At 41.3% G+C, this 14,832-nt stretch overlaps 1 protein-coding gene across 1 annotated transcript in view; it reads left to right on the top strand.

Moving 5' to 3' along the window:
* LOC135548568 (UV radiation resistance-associated gene protein-like) overlaps positions 1–14,832 on the top strand; it is a 165,113-nt gene that overhangs the window by 6,337 nt on the left and 143,944 nt on the right. Inside the window, exons 2-5 of the mRNA XM_064978312.1 lie at positions 378–495; positions 4,873–4,907; positions 14,410–14,571; positions 14,718–14,792. Of these exons, the coding sequence (XP_064834384.1) occupies positions 378–495; positions 4,873–4,907; positions 14,410–14,571; positions 14,718–14,792 (390 nt within the window). The remainder of the gene's footprint in view (positions 1–377; positions 496–4,872; positions 4,908–14,409; positions 14,572–14,717; positions 14,793–14,832) is intronic.

Genomic DNA, 14,832 nt, shown 5'->3' with positions numbered 1-14,832 from the left:
AGGGCAGTTTTTATTTTTAACATGAGGATGTACTTGAGCCTAATGACTTTGCTATCTGAAATCGTGACTTCTGGTTGACTGCATTGTTTACTCCTGTGTGAATTAGACTAGCTCATTGGGTAAAAGTCTTGTAAGTCAATCTGCATCGATTTGGATTGTGTAACAGGATGAAACTCTTGAAATCGATAATACAATTGTAAAAGGCATTGAAGCTGACCCAGAGAAGTAAAAGCTGCATCGTACGTAATTTAGACCTAGGCTACCTCTGGTTGTGGGCAGTTCATTTGGCTAAATGCTGTCTCCTGTCTCTGCTCCTGCTTCTACTTCTTGTCTCTTTTTCCTGACTATCTCACCATCTGCCTTTCTCTCCCTAACAGAGGCGGTTACGTCATCTCAGAAGCATCGCAGCCCGCAACATCGTCAACAAGAATGGCTCTCTACTGTTGGACACATATTTTACCCTTCATCTCTGCTTAGAGGACTGGATATCCAGAGGTCAGTACAGTACACCCTCTTTCAGCTGTCTCTGTATCAGTGTTCCCGGCCACTGCACCAATACCCCTTTCACACTACTGAGCCAAGTCACTCCACACTACAAACATGTCTTTAGGCCTGAATCCTAACTTGAGATCTGTGCACATAACTTGACAACAATGCAGGATTTACGCAAAAGTCATGGAAAGATGCAGACATCTTAATTACGATTCAGCCCTTAGTGCCAGAGCCCACTTAGGACTAAATGTTCAGCACTACTGTGCACTGCATTAGGCTACTATCACAAGTGGAAGAAATGTCAGAGTCCCATTACAAAGTGTAGTTAAATGCACAAGGGCTTGGTTTGTTAGGGGACGCTGATGCTCCAGTAAATGAGGCCTTTCACTTTTGGTTCAAGGGCAAATCATTTAGTTTTAAGTTAATATACAATAATGGCCAAGATCGAGCCAAGACCTCAGGGCTTGCTGTTGTCAGGTAATCCGGACCGGTGTTGTATCTTCACAAGTGTTGTTTAAGCTTTTTTGTGTGTGTGTGTGTGTGTGTGTGTGTGTGTTTATTCAATCAAATGTATTTATATAGCCCTTTGTACATCAGCTGGTATCTCAAAGTGCTGTACAGAAACCCAGCCTAAAACCCCAATCAGCAAGCAATGCAGGTCGAAGCATGTTGGCTAGGAAAAACTCCCTAGAAAGGCCAAAACCTAGGAAGTCCTCTTCTGGCTGTGCCGGGTGGAGATTATAACAGAACATGGCCAAGATGTTCAAATGTACATAAATGACCAGCATGGTCAAATAATAGGTCTGGGACAGGTAGCACGTCCGGTGATCAGGTTAGGATTCCATAGCCGCAGGCAGAACAGTTGAAACAGGAACAGCACAGGACACCGGACACCGGATAAGACAGGTGAAGTACTCCAGATATAACAAACTTATCCTAGCCCCCCCCCGACACATAAACTACTGCAGCATAAATATTGAAGGCTGAGACAGGAGGGGTCAGGAGACACTGTGGCCCCATCCGATGATACCCCCGGACAGGGCCAAACAGGCTGGATATAACCCCACCCACTTTGCCAAAGCACAGCCCCTACACCACTAGAGGGATATCTTCAACCACCAACTTACCATCCTGAGACAAGGCCGAGTATAGCCCACAAAGATCTCCGCCACGGCACAACCCGGGGGGCGGGGGGCGGGGCAACCCAGACAGGAAGATCACATCAGTGACTCAACCCACTCAAGTGACGCACCCCTCCTAGGGACAGCATGAAAGAGCACCAGTAAGTCAGTTACTCAGCCCCTGTATAATAGGTTTAGAGGCAGAGAATCCCACTGGAAAGAGGGGAACCGGCCAGGCAGAGACAGCAAGTGCGGTTCGTTGCTCCGGAGCCTTTCCGTTCACCTTCCCACTCCTGGGCCAGACTACACTCAATCATATGACCCACTGAAGAGATGAGTCTTCAGTAAAGACTTAAAGGTTGAGACCGAGTCTGCGTCTCTCACATGGGTAGGCAGACCATTCCATAAAAATGGAGCTCTATAGGAGAAAGCCCTGCCTCCAGCTGTTTGCTTAGAAATTCTAGGGACAATTAGGAGGCCGGAGTCTTGTGACCGTAGCGTACGTGTAGATATGTACGGCAGGACCAAATCAGAGAGATGGGTAGGAGCAAGCCCATGTAATGCTTTGTAGGTTAGCAGTAAGACCTGGAAATCAGCCCTTGCCTTGACAGGAAGCCAGTGTAGGCAGGCTAGCACTGGAGTAATATGATCAAATTTTTTGGTTCTAGTCAGGATTCTAGCAGCCGTATTTAGCTCTAACTGAAGTTTATTTAGTGCTTTATCCGGGTAGCCGGAAAGTAGAGCATTGCAGCAGTCTAACCTAGAAGTAACAAAAGCATGGATTAATTATTCTGCGTAATTTTTGGACAGATATTTTTTGATTTTAGCAATGTTACGTAGATGGAAAAAAAGCTGTCCTTGAAACAGTCTTGATATGTTCGTCAAAAGAGAGATCAGGGTCCAGAGTAACGCCGAGGTCCTTCACAGTTTTATTTGAGACGACTGTACAACCATTAAGATTAATTGTCGGATTCAACAGAAGATCTCTTTGTTTCTTTGGACCTAGAACAAGCATCTCTGTTTTGTCCGAGTTTAAAAGTAGAAAGTTTGCAGCCATCCACTTCCTTATGTCTGAAACACAGGCTTCCAGTGAGGGCAATTTTGGGGCTTCACCATGTTATGTTTTCGAATGACATCCCCAAGAGGTTAAATATATAGTGAAAACAATAGTGGTCCAAAAACGGAACCTTGAGGAACACCGAAATTTACAGTTGATTTGTCAGAGGGCAAACCATTCACAGAGACCAACTGATATCTTTCCGACAGATAAGATCTAAACCAGGCCAGAACTTGTCCGTATAGGCCAATTTGGGTTTCCAATCTCTTCAAAAGAATGTGTTGATCGACGGTATCAAAAGCAGCACTAAGGTCTAGGAGCATGAGGACAGATGCAGAGCCTCGGTCTGATGCCATTAAAAGGTAATTTACCACCTTCACAAGTGCAGTCTCAGTGCTATGATCGGGTCTAAAACCAGACTGAAGCATTTCGTAAACATTGTTTGTCTTCAGGAAGGCAGTGAGTTGTTGCGCAACAGCCTTTTCAATTTTTTTTGAGAGGAATGAAAGCTTCGATATAGGCCAATAGTTTTTTATATTTTCTGGGTCAAGGTTTGACGTTTTCAAGAGAGGCTTTATTACTGCCACTTTTTGTTGAGTTTGGTACACATCCGGTGGATAGAGAGACGTTTATTATATTCAACAGAGGAGGGCCAAGCACAGGAAGCAGATCTTTCAGTAGTTTAGTTGGAATAGGGTCCAGTATGCAGCTTGAAGGTTTAGAGCCCATGATTATTTTCATCATTGTGTCAAGATATATAGTACTAAAAGTGTCTCTTTTGAGTGTCTTGAGTGTCTCCTCTTGTTCCTAGGTCCTGGCAGAGTTGTGCAGACTCGGAACAACTGAGCTTTGAAGGAATACTCAGATTTAAAGAGGAGTCCGTAATTTGCTTTCTAATAATCATGATATTTTCCTCAAAGAAGTTCATGAATTTATTACTGCTGAAGTGAAAGCCATCCTCACTTGGGGGATGCTGCTTTTTAGTTAGCTTTGTGACAGCATCAAAAATAAATTTTGGATTGTTCTTATTTTCCTCAATTAAGTTCGTAAAATAGGATGACCGAGCAGCAGTAAGGGCTCTTCGATACTGCACGGTACTGTCTTTCCAAGCTAGTCGGAAGACTTCCGACTTGTGGCGCCATTTCCGTTCCAATTTTCTGGAAGCTTGCTTCAGAGCTCGGGTATATTCTGTATACCAGGGAGCGAGTTTCTTATGAGAAATGTTTTTAGGGGTGCAACTGTATTTAGGGTATTGCGCAAGGTTAAATTGAGTTCAGTTAGGTGGTTAACTGATTTTTGTCCTTTGACGTCCTTGGGTAGGCATAGGGAATCTGGCAGGGCATCGAAGAATCTTTGTGTTGTCTGTGAATTTATAGCACGACTTTTGATGCTTCTTGGTTGGGGTCTGAGCAGATTATTTGTTGCAATTGCAAATTTAATAAAATGGTGGTCCGATAGTAGTCCAGGATTATGAGGAAAAACATTAAGCTCCACAACATTTATTCCATGGGACAAAACTAGGTCCAGAGTATGACTGTGACAGTGAGTAGGTCCAGAGACATGTTGGACAAAACCCACTGAGTCAATGATGGCTCTGAAAGCCTTTTGGAGTGGGTCTGTGGACTTTTCCATGTGAATATTAAAGTCACCAAAAATGTGAATATTATCTGTTATGACTACAAGGTCCGATTAGGATATCAGGGAACTCAATGAGGTACGTTGTATATGGCCCAGGAGGCCTGTAAACAGTAGCTATAAAAAGTGATTGAGTAGGCTGCATAGATTTCATGACTAGAAGCTCAAAAGACGAAAACGTATTTTTTGGGGGGGAAATTGAAATTTGCTATCGTAAATGTTAGCAACACCTCCGCCTTTGCGGGATGCACAGGGGATATGGTCACTAGTGTAACCAGAAGGTGAGGCCTCATTTAACACAGTAAATTCATCAGGCTTAAGCCATGTTTCAGTCAGGCCAATCACATCAAGATTATGATCAGTGACTAGTTCATTGACTATAATTGCCTTTGAAGTAAGGGTTCTAACATGAAGTAGCCCTATTTTGAGATGTGAGGTATCATGCTCTCTTTCAATAATGACAGGAATGGAGGAGGTCTTTATCCTTGTGAGATTGCTAAGGCTCAATGTCTGTTTGAGAAAGCTTTAAAATGAATTGAACCTGTTTTTTTTTGCCTTCCCTTGCAGACTTTTACAAGAGTGAAGTAATCCGAGATTCATTGGTGAGTGTCATTCTTTTCAAAAGAACAAACATGTGTTGGACAGATTCTACATTAATTTGCCAAAGGCTGCCTGGCCGCACACAAAATGACTATAGCACCAGCTATGGAATGTTATAGCAATCCATTTTGTGTGGATTTTGTTGTATTATTTGTCTGCTTATGTCTGTGGAAGCACACTACCGGTTATATGCTTAGTTCCATTCAGAGGACACAAGAGTAGAAACAAGTGACAGCCCGGCCAGCCAAAAGGTTTATCATTACCCCTGTCCAGGTTTACACACTCCGCCACGCCCACAACGTGTTTGTGTCTGTGTACATGTGAGAGTGAACAGTGGGCACTTTCTCCAGTGCTGCTGTGTGGAAAGAGGGCATGCTCCCTCCATTTCCCCATTGCGGAGGAGTGGTGTCTGCCAGCCAGTACATGGACTCAGGTCAGCCGCCTTGGTGTTTGTTTCTAACACAATCAAGTCAAGTAGCCTACCTTTCACTTCCTCTCATCTGTCAAAACAGTTGCTGAAAGAACACCTAATATTACCTAAAGTAACTCGACCAAAAAAAGCACTTGTTTGTTTCGTTTGAATTCAGACTTGGATGTATCAACATTGCACAGGTTGGCCACACCAGGATGGTGTTGTGACCCTGAATCTGACTGCTTTAAATGGGAGTCATCACTGATACACACAGTGTCAGCAAGCTCCCATCTCCTTGTCTCCATAGCTTCACAGAGGGCAATGCACAGGGGTTTACTGTACTGTATGGTCTCTTATTGACAGTTGTGTATGTGCAATAAGGCCAAGAACAACAGAAAACAGTCAACGTCTCTGTTCTTGACATGCGCTAATCTCTTTCTTCATGTTGTACCCCAGTCATATAAACAACAGACAGGAAGGTGGAAAGCAGCCTTGTAGCAACACACTGTATGAGACAAGAGGAAACAAACAGGCTTACATACTGTATGGATAAAATATGCACAAGCGTCCATTGTACTATTTCTCTCTCTATCTCTCTCTCTAAACGTGTTCATAGCATGTCTGCCATTGTTCTGCAAGACGCCATTCATCAAAATGAGATACTGCCTTCTCAGCTATGGCTCTATTAACACAACGTCCGTGGATTCAGTCGGAAGTTTCCATATTTTTATTTCCCTCGTTTGCAGGGAACCGATTGTCCTCACTGACAGTTAGATTTGGTCCTACACCCTCCATGGAATAGCAGCTGCTACGTGCTCCCTTCTCTGCATGGAGTCTGTGATGAATGCTTCCAAGTAGAGCAGCAGACCATTACCAACATGCCAAATGTAGAATCATGAGCTAGCCTAAGCTCTTTTCCAAGCCTACCTTTCCCTTACTTTCCAGGGCCCTAGTCTGAAATGTACTGCAGATTAAGCTCAGGATTGTGTCTGGCAGAGATCTGAAATCTGCCTTTGTATTGAAAATGTCAGCATTCCTCCATGACCTTTGTTTGTTCTACAGTGTTTTTGTCTGTTTCCCCGTTGTCTTCTCTAGTCTATCAAAGGAGCTTGCCCCACTGTAGGGCGATGGTGAGGATCAAACTGTGGCAGTTTGCGCCACTGCTTACTCTGTTTGCTACAAATATATATGTTGTAACTTGTCACTCAGATCTTATAGGGATGGTGTGAGATGGTGTGAGATTTTGGCAATCAAGCCTTTTTTCTACTTTCCCAGAGTCAGATTAACTAATGGATACCATTTTATGTCTGTGTGCAGTTTGAAGGACATTGAAGGTAATTTTGCAAGTCATTGCTAACTAGTGTTAGCCAATGACTGGAAGTCTATGGGAAAAGCTAGCAATTGCGCTAACGCTAGTTAGCAGGCAAAATGTGGTATGTGATGTCTTTACGGTGACATCAATGTTGCAGACAGTTTTGGCTGCTGCGTTGGAGTAGGGCTGGGTTGGCTTTGCCCTAAAAATCATATAATTTTATATATATATTTTTTATATTTATTTATTTTTAAACTTTTTTTTTAATACTTATGGGCGATTCATAATAAATATATATATCAATCTATATCAATGTCATAACCTATCATAATATGGTCATAACACTGTCATGCTGAATATTTAGACCTATTGTGATGTACTCTATATTGCGTTTTTTTTATGGCTGGTTATGACATCTACATAAGTGGGCCAAAATCCACAAACCCTACCACGATAGTTATTTATGGGTGGTTATGACATCTATATAAGAGTGCCAAAGTCCACAAATCCTACCACACAAGGCAAACCATTCCATTCTACTTGTAAATAATGTAACATTTCCTAAATTTGTAAGGTTTTATTACCATTGCAATTGTACACACATTGATGTCATACATGCATAGCCCAGTGCTCTGTCGCTGATGACTTGGATGAATGCAGGAGTAGGACAAAACGCCCTTATTAGCCTTACAACAACAACAACATTTCCTGTGATGGTCTATAAATGCCCATATTTTGGAATCAAAGTTTGTTTACAACATTATAATTGTCCTCCATTGGTTTGCTTTAATATATGTATACTTAGTGCTACCACTAGGGGGAGACATTTGAACAGTTAGCTGCAGGCGCGCACCTCATACGTTGGAAGAAGAAGCCCAGTGAAAAAATGTCAATTGTCCATGTCTCCTTATTCATTCTGTTTTCATATTTGTAACATTTATAAGTATGGCTTTGTTTCAGAAAAGATAACATGTTTATCTAAATTTTAATGTGTACAGTCGTGGCCAAAAGTTTTGAGAATGACACAAATTAATTTCCACAAAGTTTGCTGCTTCAGTGTCTTTAGATATTTTTGTCAGATGTTACTTCAGTATTCCACTGAAGTATAATTACAAGCATTTCATAAGTGTCAAAGGCTTTTATTGACAATTACATGAATTTGATGCAAAGAGTCAATATTTGCAGTGTTGACCCTACTTTTTCAAGACCTCTGCAATCCGCTCTGGCATATGCTGTCAATTAACTTCTGGGCCACATCCTGACTGATGGCAGACCATTCTTGCATAATCAATGCTTGGAGTTTGTCAGAATATTTGTTTTTTTGTTTGTCCACCTGCCTCTTGAGGATTGACCACAAGTTCTCAATGGAATTAAAGTCTCGGGAGTTACCTGGCCATGGACCCAAAATATCAATGTTTTGTTCCCCGAGCCTCTTAGTTATCACTTTTGCCTTATGACAAGGTGCTCCATCATGCTGGAAAAGGCATTGTTCATCACCAAACTGTTCCTGGATGGTTGGGAGAAGTTGCTCTCGGAGGATGTGTTTGTACCATTTTGTTTTAAATTCATGGCTGTGTTCTTAGGCAAAATTGTGAGTGAGCCCACTCCCTTGATCCTAGAAGCAACCCCACACAGGAATGGTCTCAGGATGCTTTACTGTTGGCATGACACAGGACTGATGGTAGCTCTCATCTTGTCTTCTCTGGACAAGCTTTTTTCCGGATGCCCCAAACAATCGGAAAGGGGATTCATCAGAGAAAATGACTTTACCCCAGTCGTCAGCAGTCAAATCCCTTTACCTTTTGCAGAATATCAGTCTGTTCCTGACGTTTTTCCTGGAGTGAAGGGGCTTCTTTGCATCCTTCTTGACACCAGGCCATCCTCCAAAAGTCTTCGCCTCACTGTGTGTGCAGATGCACTCACGCCTGCCTGCTGCCATTCCTGAGCAAGTTCTGCACTGGTGGTGCCCGAACCCGCAGCTGAATCAACTTTAGGAAACGGTCCTGGCGCTTGCTGGAATTTCTTGGGCGCCCTGAAGCCTTCTTCACAACAATTGAATCGATCTCCTTGAAGTTCCTTATGATCCGATAAATGGTTGATTTAGGTGCAATCTTACTGGCAGCAATATCCTTGCCTGTGAAGCCCTTTTTTTGCAAAGCAATGATGACTGCACGTGTTTCCTTGTAGGTAACCATGGTTGACAGAGGAAGAACAATGATTCCAAGCACCACCCTCCTTTTGTAGCTTTCAGTCTGTTATTCGAACTCAATCAGCATGACGGAGTGATTTCCAGCCTTGTCGTCGTCAACACTCACACCTGTGTTAAAGAGAGAATCACTGGCATGATGTCAGCTGGTCCTTTTGTGGCAGGGCTGAAATGCAGTGGAAATGTTTTTTGGGGATTCAGTTAATTTGCATGGCAAAGAGGGACTTAATTGCAATTAATCTGATCACTCTTCATAACATTCTGTAGTATATGCAAATTGCCATCATACAATATGAGGCAGCAGACTTTGTTAAAATTAATATTTGTGTCATTCTCAACTTTTGGCCACGACTGTAGTTCCAATTTTTGTCTGAGTGAAAAACTAAATATGTTCCCCTCCATATGATCACAGCCAGGCTAAACTAGCTTAATTTGTAACGTTATGCAGCTAGCCAAGTCAATGAGATGTCTCAGATTAAATATATTGTCATTATAAACGTTTTGGCTCATAATTAAAAAAAGTTATATTTTTTACAAATGATGTCAAGTATTAAGTGTATTTACATGAGTACATATGAACCATGCTAATAATATGTATTTTAGGTTACTTTTTATGAAATGTGAATCGAACTGTTGCATGCTAACCTTTAACATTAGCTATCTCAGTGTTAGCTGTCCATGGTTTTTTGTTACAGTTAACAGGCCTCTTCTATAATTCGTTAGTACAATTAGCATTGTATATAGAGTGAATCATATGAACTGTTACCTCAACGATGCATGGGTTTATTTACTGTATTTTTGCACACCACCACCATATTCAGTGATAGGACAGCTAACGTTAGCTAAACAAATACTAACTAGATGGTAGCTAACTAGGTAGCTACATGAATAATTGAGAGCTAGTTAGCAATGTTATGAAAACAACATTGACACCGTGATTGTAATGTATTTGAGAATGCTATAATATATTTGGTATAATTCGTTTTCAGCTTTCTTTGCGCTGTCACTGAATTGTAGCATACTCTATTCTGATTTATTTTCTTTATTTTTCAGAGAAAGTAATGCATCTGAAGAACTTGCTGCAGAAACAAACTTTCAAACAAAAGGAAACTTCTTGGCAGGGAAAAAAACAAATTTGAATAAATAATATTTGAGAGTGAAATCCTTTGTTGTAACGATTTCTTTAGTCATTAAAAAAAACTTGTATAAAATACACTTTATGTCACTCATGAAGCATTATGACCATCATAATTATATAAGCCAGATAGGCCAATCACATACATGCCCTTTTATGTCAGTCAAAAAGAGGGTGTATTGTCCTTCTCCTGAAATCTCCTGCATTCATCCCAGTCATCAGCAACAGAGCACTGGAGTAGGTGCATGTCTGACATCAATGTGTGCGCAATTATCATTTCAAATGGTCAATTTCAGAAAATGTTATATAGCAAACATACTGTTGACAAGTAGACCATGGTGTAATGGAATGCTTTGCCTTGTGTGGTAGTTTCTTTTCATTTAGGTGTCATAATAACCAGCCATAGAATAGCGCAATATATGTCATGACAAATCTAAATATATGTCATGACAAATCTAAATATGTCATGACAATTTTAAATGGAGGTCATGACAATGTTATGACCATTATTATACAACGGGTGGGTTTAATCCTGAATACTGATTGGTTTCAACGAGTGGCACGGCGGACTAAGTCACTGCATCTCAGTGCTTGAGGCATCACTACAGACACACTGGTTCGATTGCAGGCAGTATCACAACTGGCCGTGATTGGGAGTCCCTTAGGGCAGCGCACAGTTGGCCCAGCGTCATCTGGATTTGGCCAGTGTAGACCGTCATTGCGAATAAGAATTTGTTATTCACTGACTTGCCTTGTTAAATAATGGTTCAAAATAAAATATAAAAGCGCATTCCAGCGGTTGTCTATTCCACAAGTTACCACCGGCTAAATCTATTGACGTTAAATTCCACCGTCTCATCAGCCCAGGCAGGGAAGTTATAAACTTGATCTCCACTATAAAAACACATCTAGACATTATCTCACGTTTTCTTTTAGACTAACATTTAGTTTTCAACAGTGGAGATTTGTATACATCTTAATGTCTGTATCTTAGACATTTGCAACATTGTTTCAATATTCAAATTCGATCTCCAACTGTCCCATAGTAAGGACTGTATAGGAGTCTGGACGAGAGAGAGTGGCAGGCAGCGTTAATCAATCAGTTGAACACACGAATCAGCTGGCATTTTAATGAATATATAAAAGAAATGTACATTTAAAAAAAAGGTCAAACGAAACGAAGTGTAGCTAGTTTGCAGTGATTGTGTTGGCTGTGTTGTTGGCTAGCTCCTGTGAACAAAAGTGTCCTGACAAGCGAGCACATTTTCTATGCCAGGCGACATTTTCTATGCCAGGCGACATTTTCTATGCCAGGCGAAATCGTGCCTCATTAACGATAGCTCATTGTTATGGATGTATCCAAATAAATGGCACTAGAAAACAGTTTAAACAAATGCAGCTACTGTTGTTATTCTTTCTGCACTGTTTCACGTGACTAAGTTATTCATAGTTGGCTGGCTAGCTAGCAAGCAAAGGGATAAGAATGTCAGCCAATATGGCAATGGAACATTTAGAACGAATGACTGGGTTGCGTCCATAGATACAGAACAAAAAGACTGAATGACTGGGTCGCGTCTCTCGCAACCGAAACGACCAGCCCCCTTGGCTAGCAACCCTAGATTTGTTTTGGGACTATATATTGTGGAAGGATGAAATAGTTTGAATAAATTCATCAACTAATTTAGATTTTTCATTAGTTGAATATGTTGGTAACCGTTTGTATAAACGTGATAAAGCCCTCAAAGCCGGTGTTTGGAGGATATATTGGCACGGTTAACACCGGCCCTCGACCAACACCCATGCCAATATATCCTCCAAAAAACACCATCTTTTTGTGCATTATCACTATATTATGACAGGTTATGACAAGTTGTCATATGTTATGACATGGTTATGGTGTCAAGTAAAGTTTTACCTATGTTTTCTTTTAAATAAGCTTTGGTGTACAATTAAAAGTCAAATACACTGCATTTCTAACAGTCAACAATAATCTAATGAATTCAGGCCTTGTGAAATTATACCTATGCTAAATATAAGCCTTCCACAACCATAAGACCCACAAATAATGTCATTTGTTTTATCAAAATAGTTTAACCTGCTTTTTTGCAATAATCACTGATCTGGATTTCAAGTCTGTCTATGAAAATGCCATTTTTGTTACACATTTAATGAGAACCATGCATAATGCACATTCACTAATAATGTCTACCTTCTTGTAGTGTGCATTATTTATGAGACTTGCTAACACCGGTCTCCTGAACAATCTCTTAAGCACAAGCCCATGTGCTAGTGAGTAGCCAGCTAATCTCTTAAATTTTATGTTTAGCCAACATGGATTTATTTGCTAGCTAACAAGGTTGGTAGAACAGTTGAATTATCACACGTTTCAGTCTGTCTCCAACTGTTTGAACAGCCTGTCTACTTTGTTAAAATGTTTAATTCAAGTGGCCTACCTTGTTTCTCAGAATGAGAACGAGTTGCCAATTCCTTATATAATTGTGTTTTATGCTTATTGCATATTTATAAAACAGACGAGACGGCTAGTGTAACAGTATTTGGCTAAAATGCTGCTAGCGGTACATGGTCCCGCAATAACACGTGCAACAAACTGAGCATTCATTTTCCAGAACCAATGTTCATTGATACTACCATTTTTATTAGTGTCTGTTCTGCGCGCAATTTGAGGAGTTAACCTTTAACTTCTCTATTACAGTAAAATAATGTCTCAATGTGTTTTGGTGTCCATATGGCTGATTTCAAATGCATGCTTTTCAACCGTTCGCTGCCTACACCCGCATGCCCGACTAGCATCACCACCCTGGATGGTTCCGACCTAGAATATGTGGACATCTATAAGTACCTAGGTGTCTGGCTCGACTGCAAACTCTCCTTCCAGACTCATATCAAACATCTCCAATCCAAAATCAAATCTAGAGTTGGCTTTCTATTTCACAACAAAGCCTCCTTCACTCACGCCGCCAAACTTACCCTAGTAAAACTGACTATCCTACCGATCCTCGACTTCGGCGATGTCATCTACAAAATAGCTTCCAATACTCTACTCAGCAAACTGGATGCAGTTTGTCACAGTGCCATCCGTTTTGTTACTAAAGCACCTTATACCACCCACCACTGCAACCTGTATGCTCTAGTCGGCTGGCCCTGGCTACATGTTTGCTTCCAGACCCACTGGCTCCAGGTCATCTACAAGTCTATGCTAGGTAAAGCTCCGCCTTATCTCAGTTCACTGGTCACGATGGCAACACCCACCCGTAGCACACGTTCTAGCAGGTGTATCTCACTGACCATCCCTAAAGCCAAAACCTCATTTGGCCGCTTTTCCTTCCAGTTCTCTGCTGCCTGCGACTGGAACGAATTGCAGAAATCTCTGAAGTTGGAGACTTTTATCTCCCTCACCAACTTTAAACATCTGCTATCTGAGCAGCTAACCGATCACTGCAGCTGTACATAGTCCATCGGTATATAGCCCACCCAATTGACCTACCTCATACTGTTTTTATTTTATTTACCTTTCTGCTCTTTTGCACACCAGTATCTCTACCTGCACATGTTCATCTGATCATTTATCACTCCAGTGTTAATCTGCTAAATTGTAATAATTCACTCCTATGGCCTATTTATTGCCTACCTCCTCATGCCTTTTGCACACAATGTATATAGACTTTTTTCTACTGTGTTATTGACTTGTTAAATGTTTACTCCATGTGTAACTCTGTGTTGTCTGTTCACACTGCTATGCTTTATCTTGGCCAGGTCACAGTTGCAAATGAGAACTTGTTCTCAACTAGCCTCCCTGGTTAAATAAAGGTGAAATAAAAAATATTCTGTTGTACCAAACCTCAAATGCAAATAGTGAGTTGAAACCGCTTGTCAGAGATGAAGAAGTGATCTCTCATCTTTGTGAGTGGCAGAGGAAGGGGCTTGGGGGGAGTGTCTGTGAGAGAGAAATGGAAAGGTACACACAGCACAGAAGGAGCGAAGGAGATTAGACCAAAAAGACTACTCTCATCAAAATAAAAAAACTAGATTTTTGCTATACAGGCATTTGGAATGTCGCGCTAATTCGATATATCGCCGGCTCTAGGTTAGAGTAACCTAGAGCTCTGTCTGAAACCCTGTGAGATTTTATGATGACAAATCGCCTGGGGATATTGATGTTGGATTTGTAAATATTTGTCCAGACTTTTGTAAGTGGGACAACAGCTACATGACAGATAAATGAACATCCTGGTTCAGCACCATTTTGTGCTCTAAGTCACTTTCACACACACTACTGACACACATTAGAATTTGTCATTTGAACAAATTAAACACTTGGTTGTTTTCATTTGCAATATTACTGGAACTAATCAAAATGTTCCATCCCAGTGGGATCATTCATTCAGCTGCATAATCCCTTGTTTTGGCCTGTCTGTCAGAATCCAACATGGCGGAGCCTGGACTTTGGCATGCTGCCGGACCTCCTTGACACATCTGTGTCCTGCTTCGTGGTGAGGATCTGGGGCGGTTGGGAGGAACAGTTCACACTCCTCATAGAGTGGAAGGTCAACCTGGATGGGCTCAGATACACAGGGCAGCAGGTCAGTGTGTAAACGCACACGCTCATAAAATGTAGGCTACTTTGGGATGTATGCTGACTAGCATCCATGCAGTTATCTAGACAATAACAGCCTTTCTCTTGTTTTAATACAGACATACTAAATGCCACTGCTTTGTTTCTCCACAGATCCGCTCCAGGAATCCAAATGAAATCATATTTGGATTGAATGATGGCTACTATGCAAGTGACTTTGATCATAAGGTACTGCTGACTTTGATCCAGGAATTATGTCCCTAATATA

Source organism: Oncorhynchus masou, chromosome 11 (genome assembly GCF_036934945.1).
Source record: "Oncorhynchus masou masou isolate Uvic2021 chromosome 11, UVic_Omas_1.1, whole genome shotgun sequence".
Classification (NCBI taxonomy): domain Eukaryota; kingdom Metazoa; phylum Chordata; class Actinopteri; order Salmoniformes; family Salmonidae; genus Oncorhynchus; species Oncorhynchus masou.
Note: the sequence above shows the minus strand (reverse complement) of the source record. Positions and strands in the feature narration are given on the sequence as shown.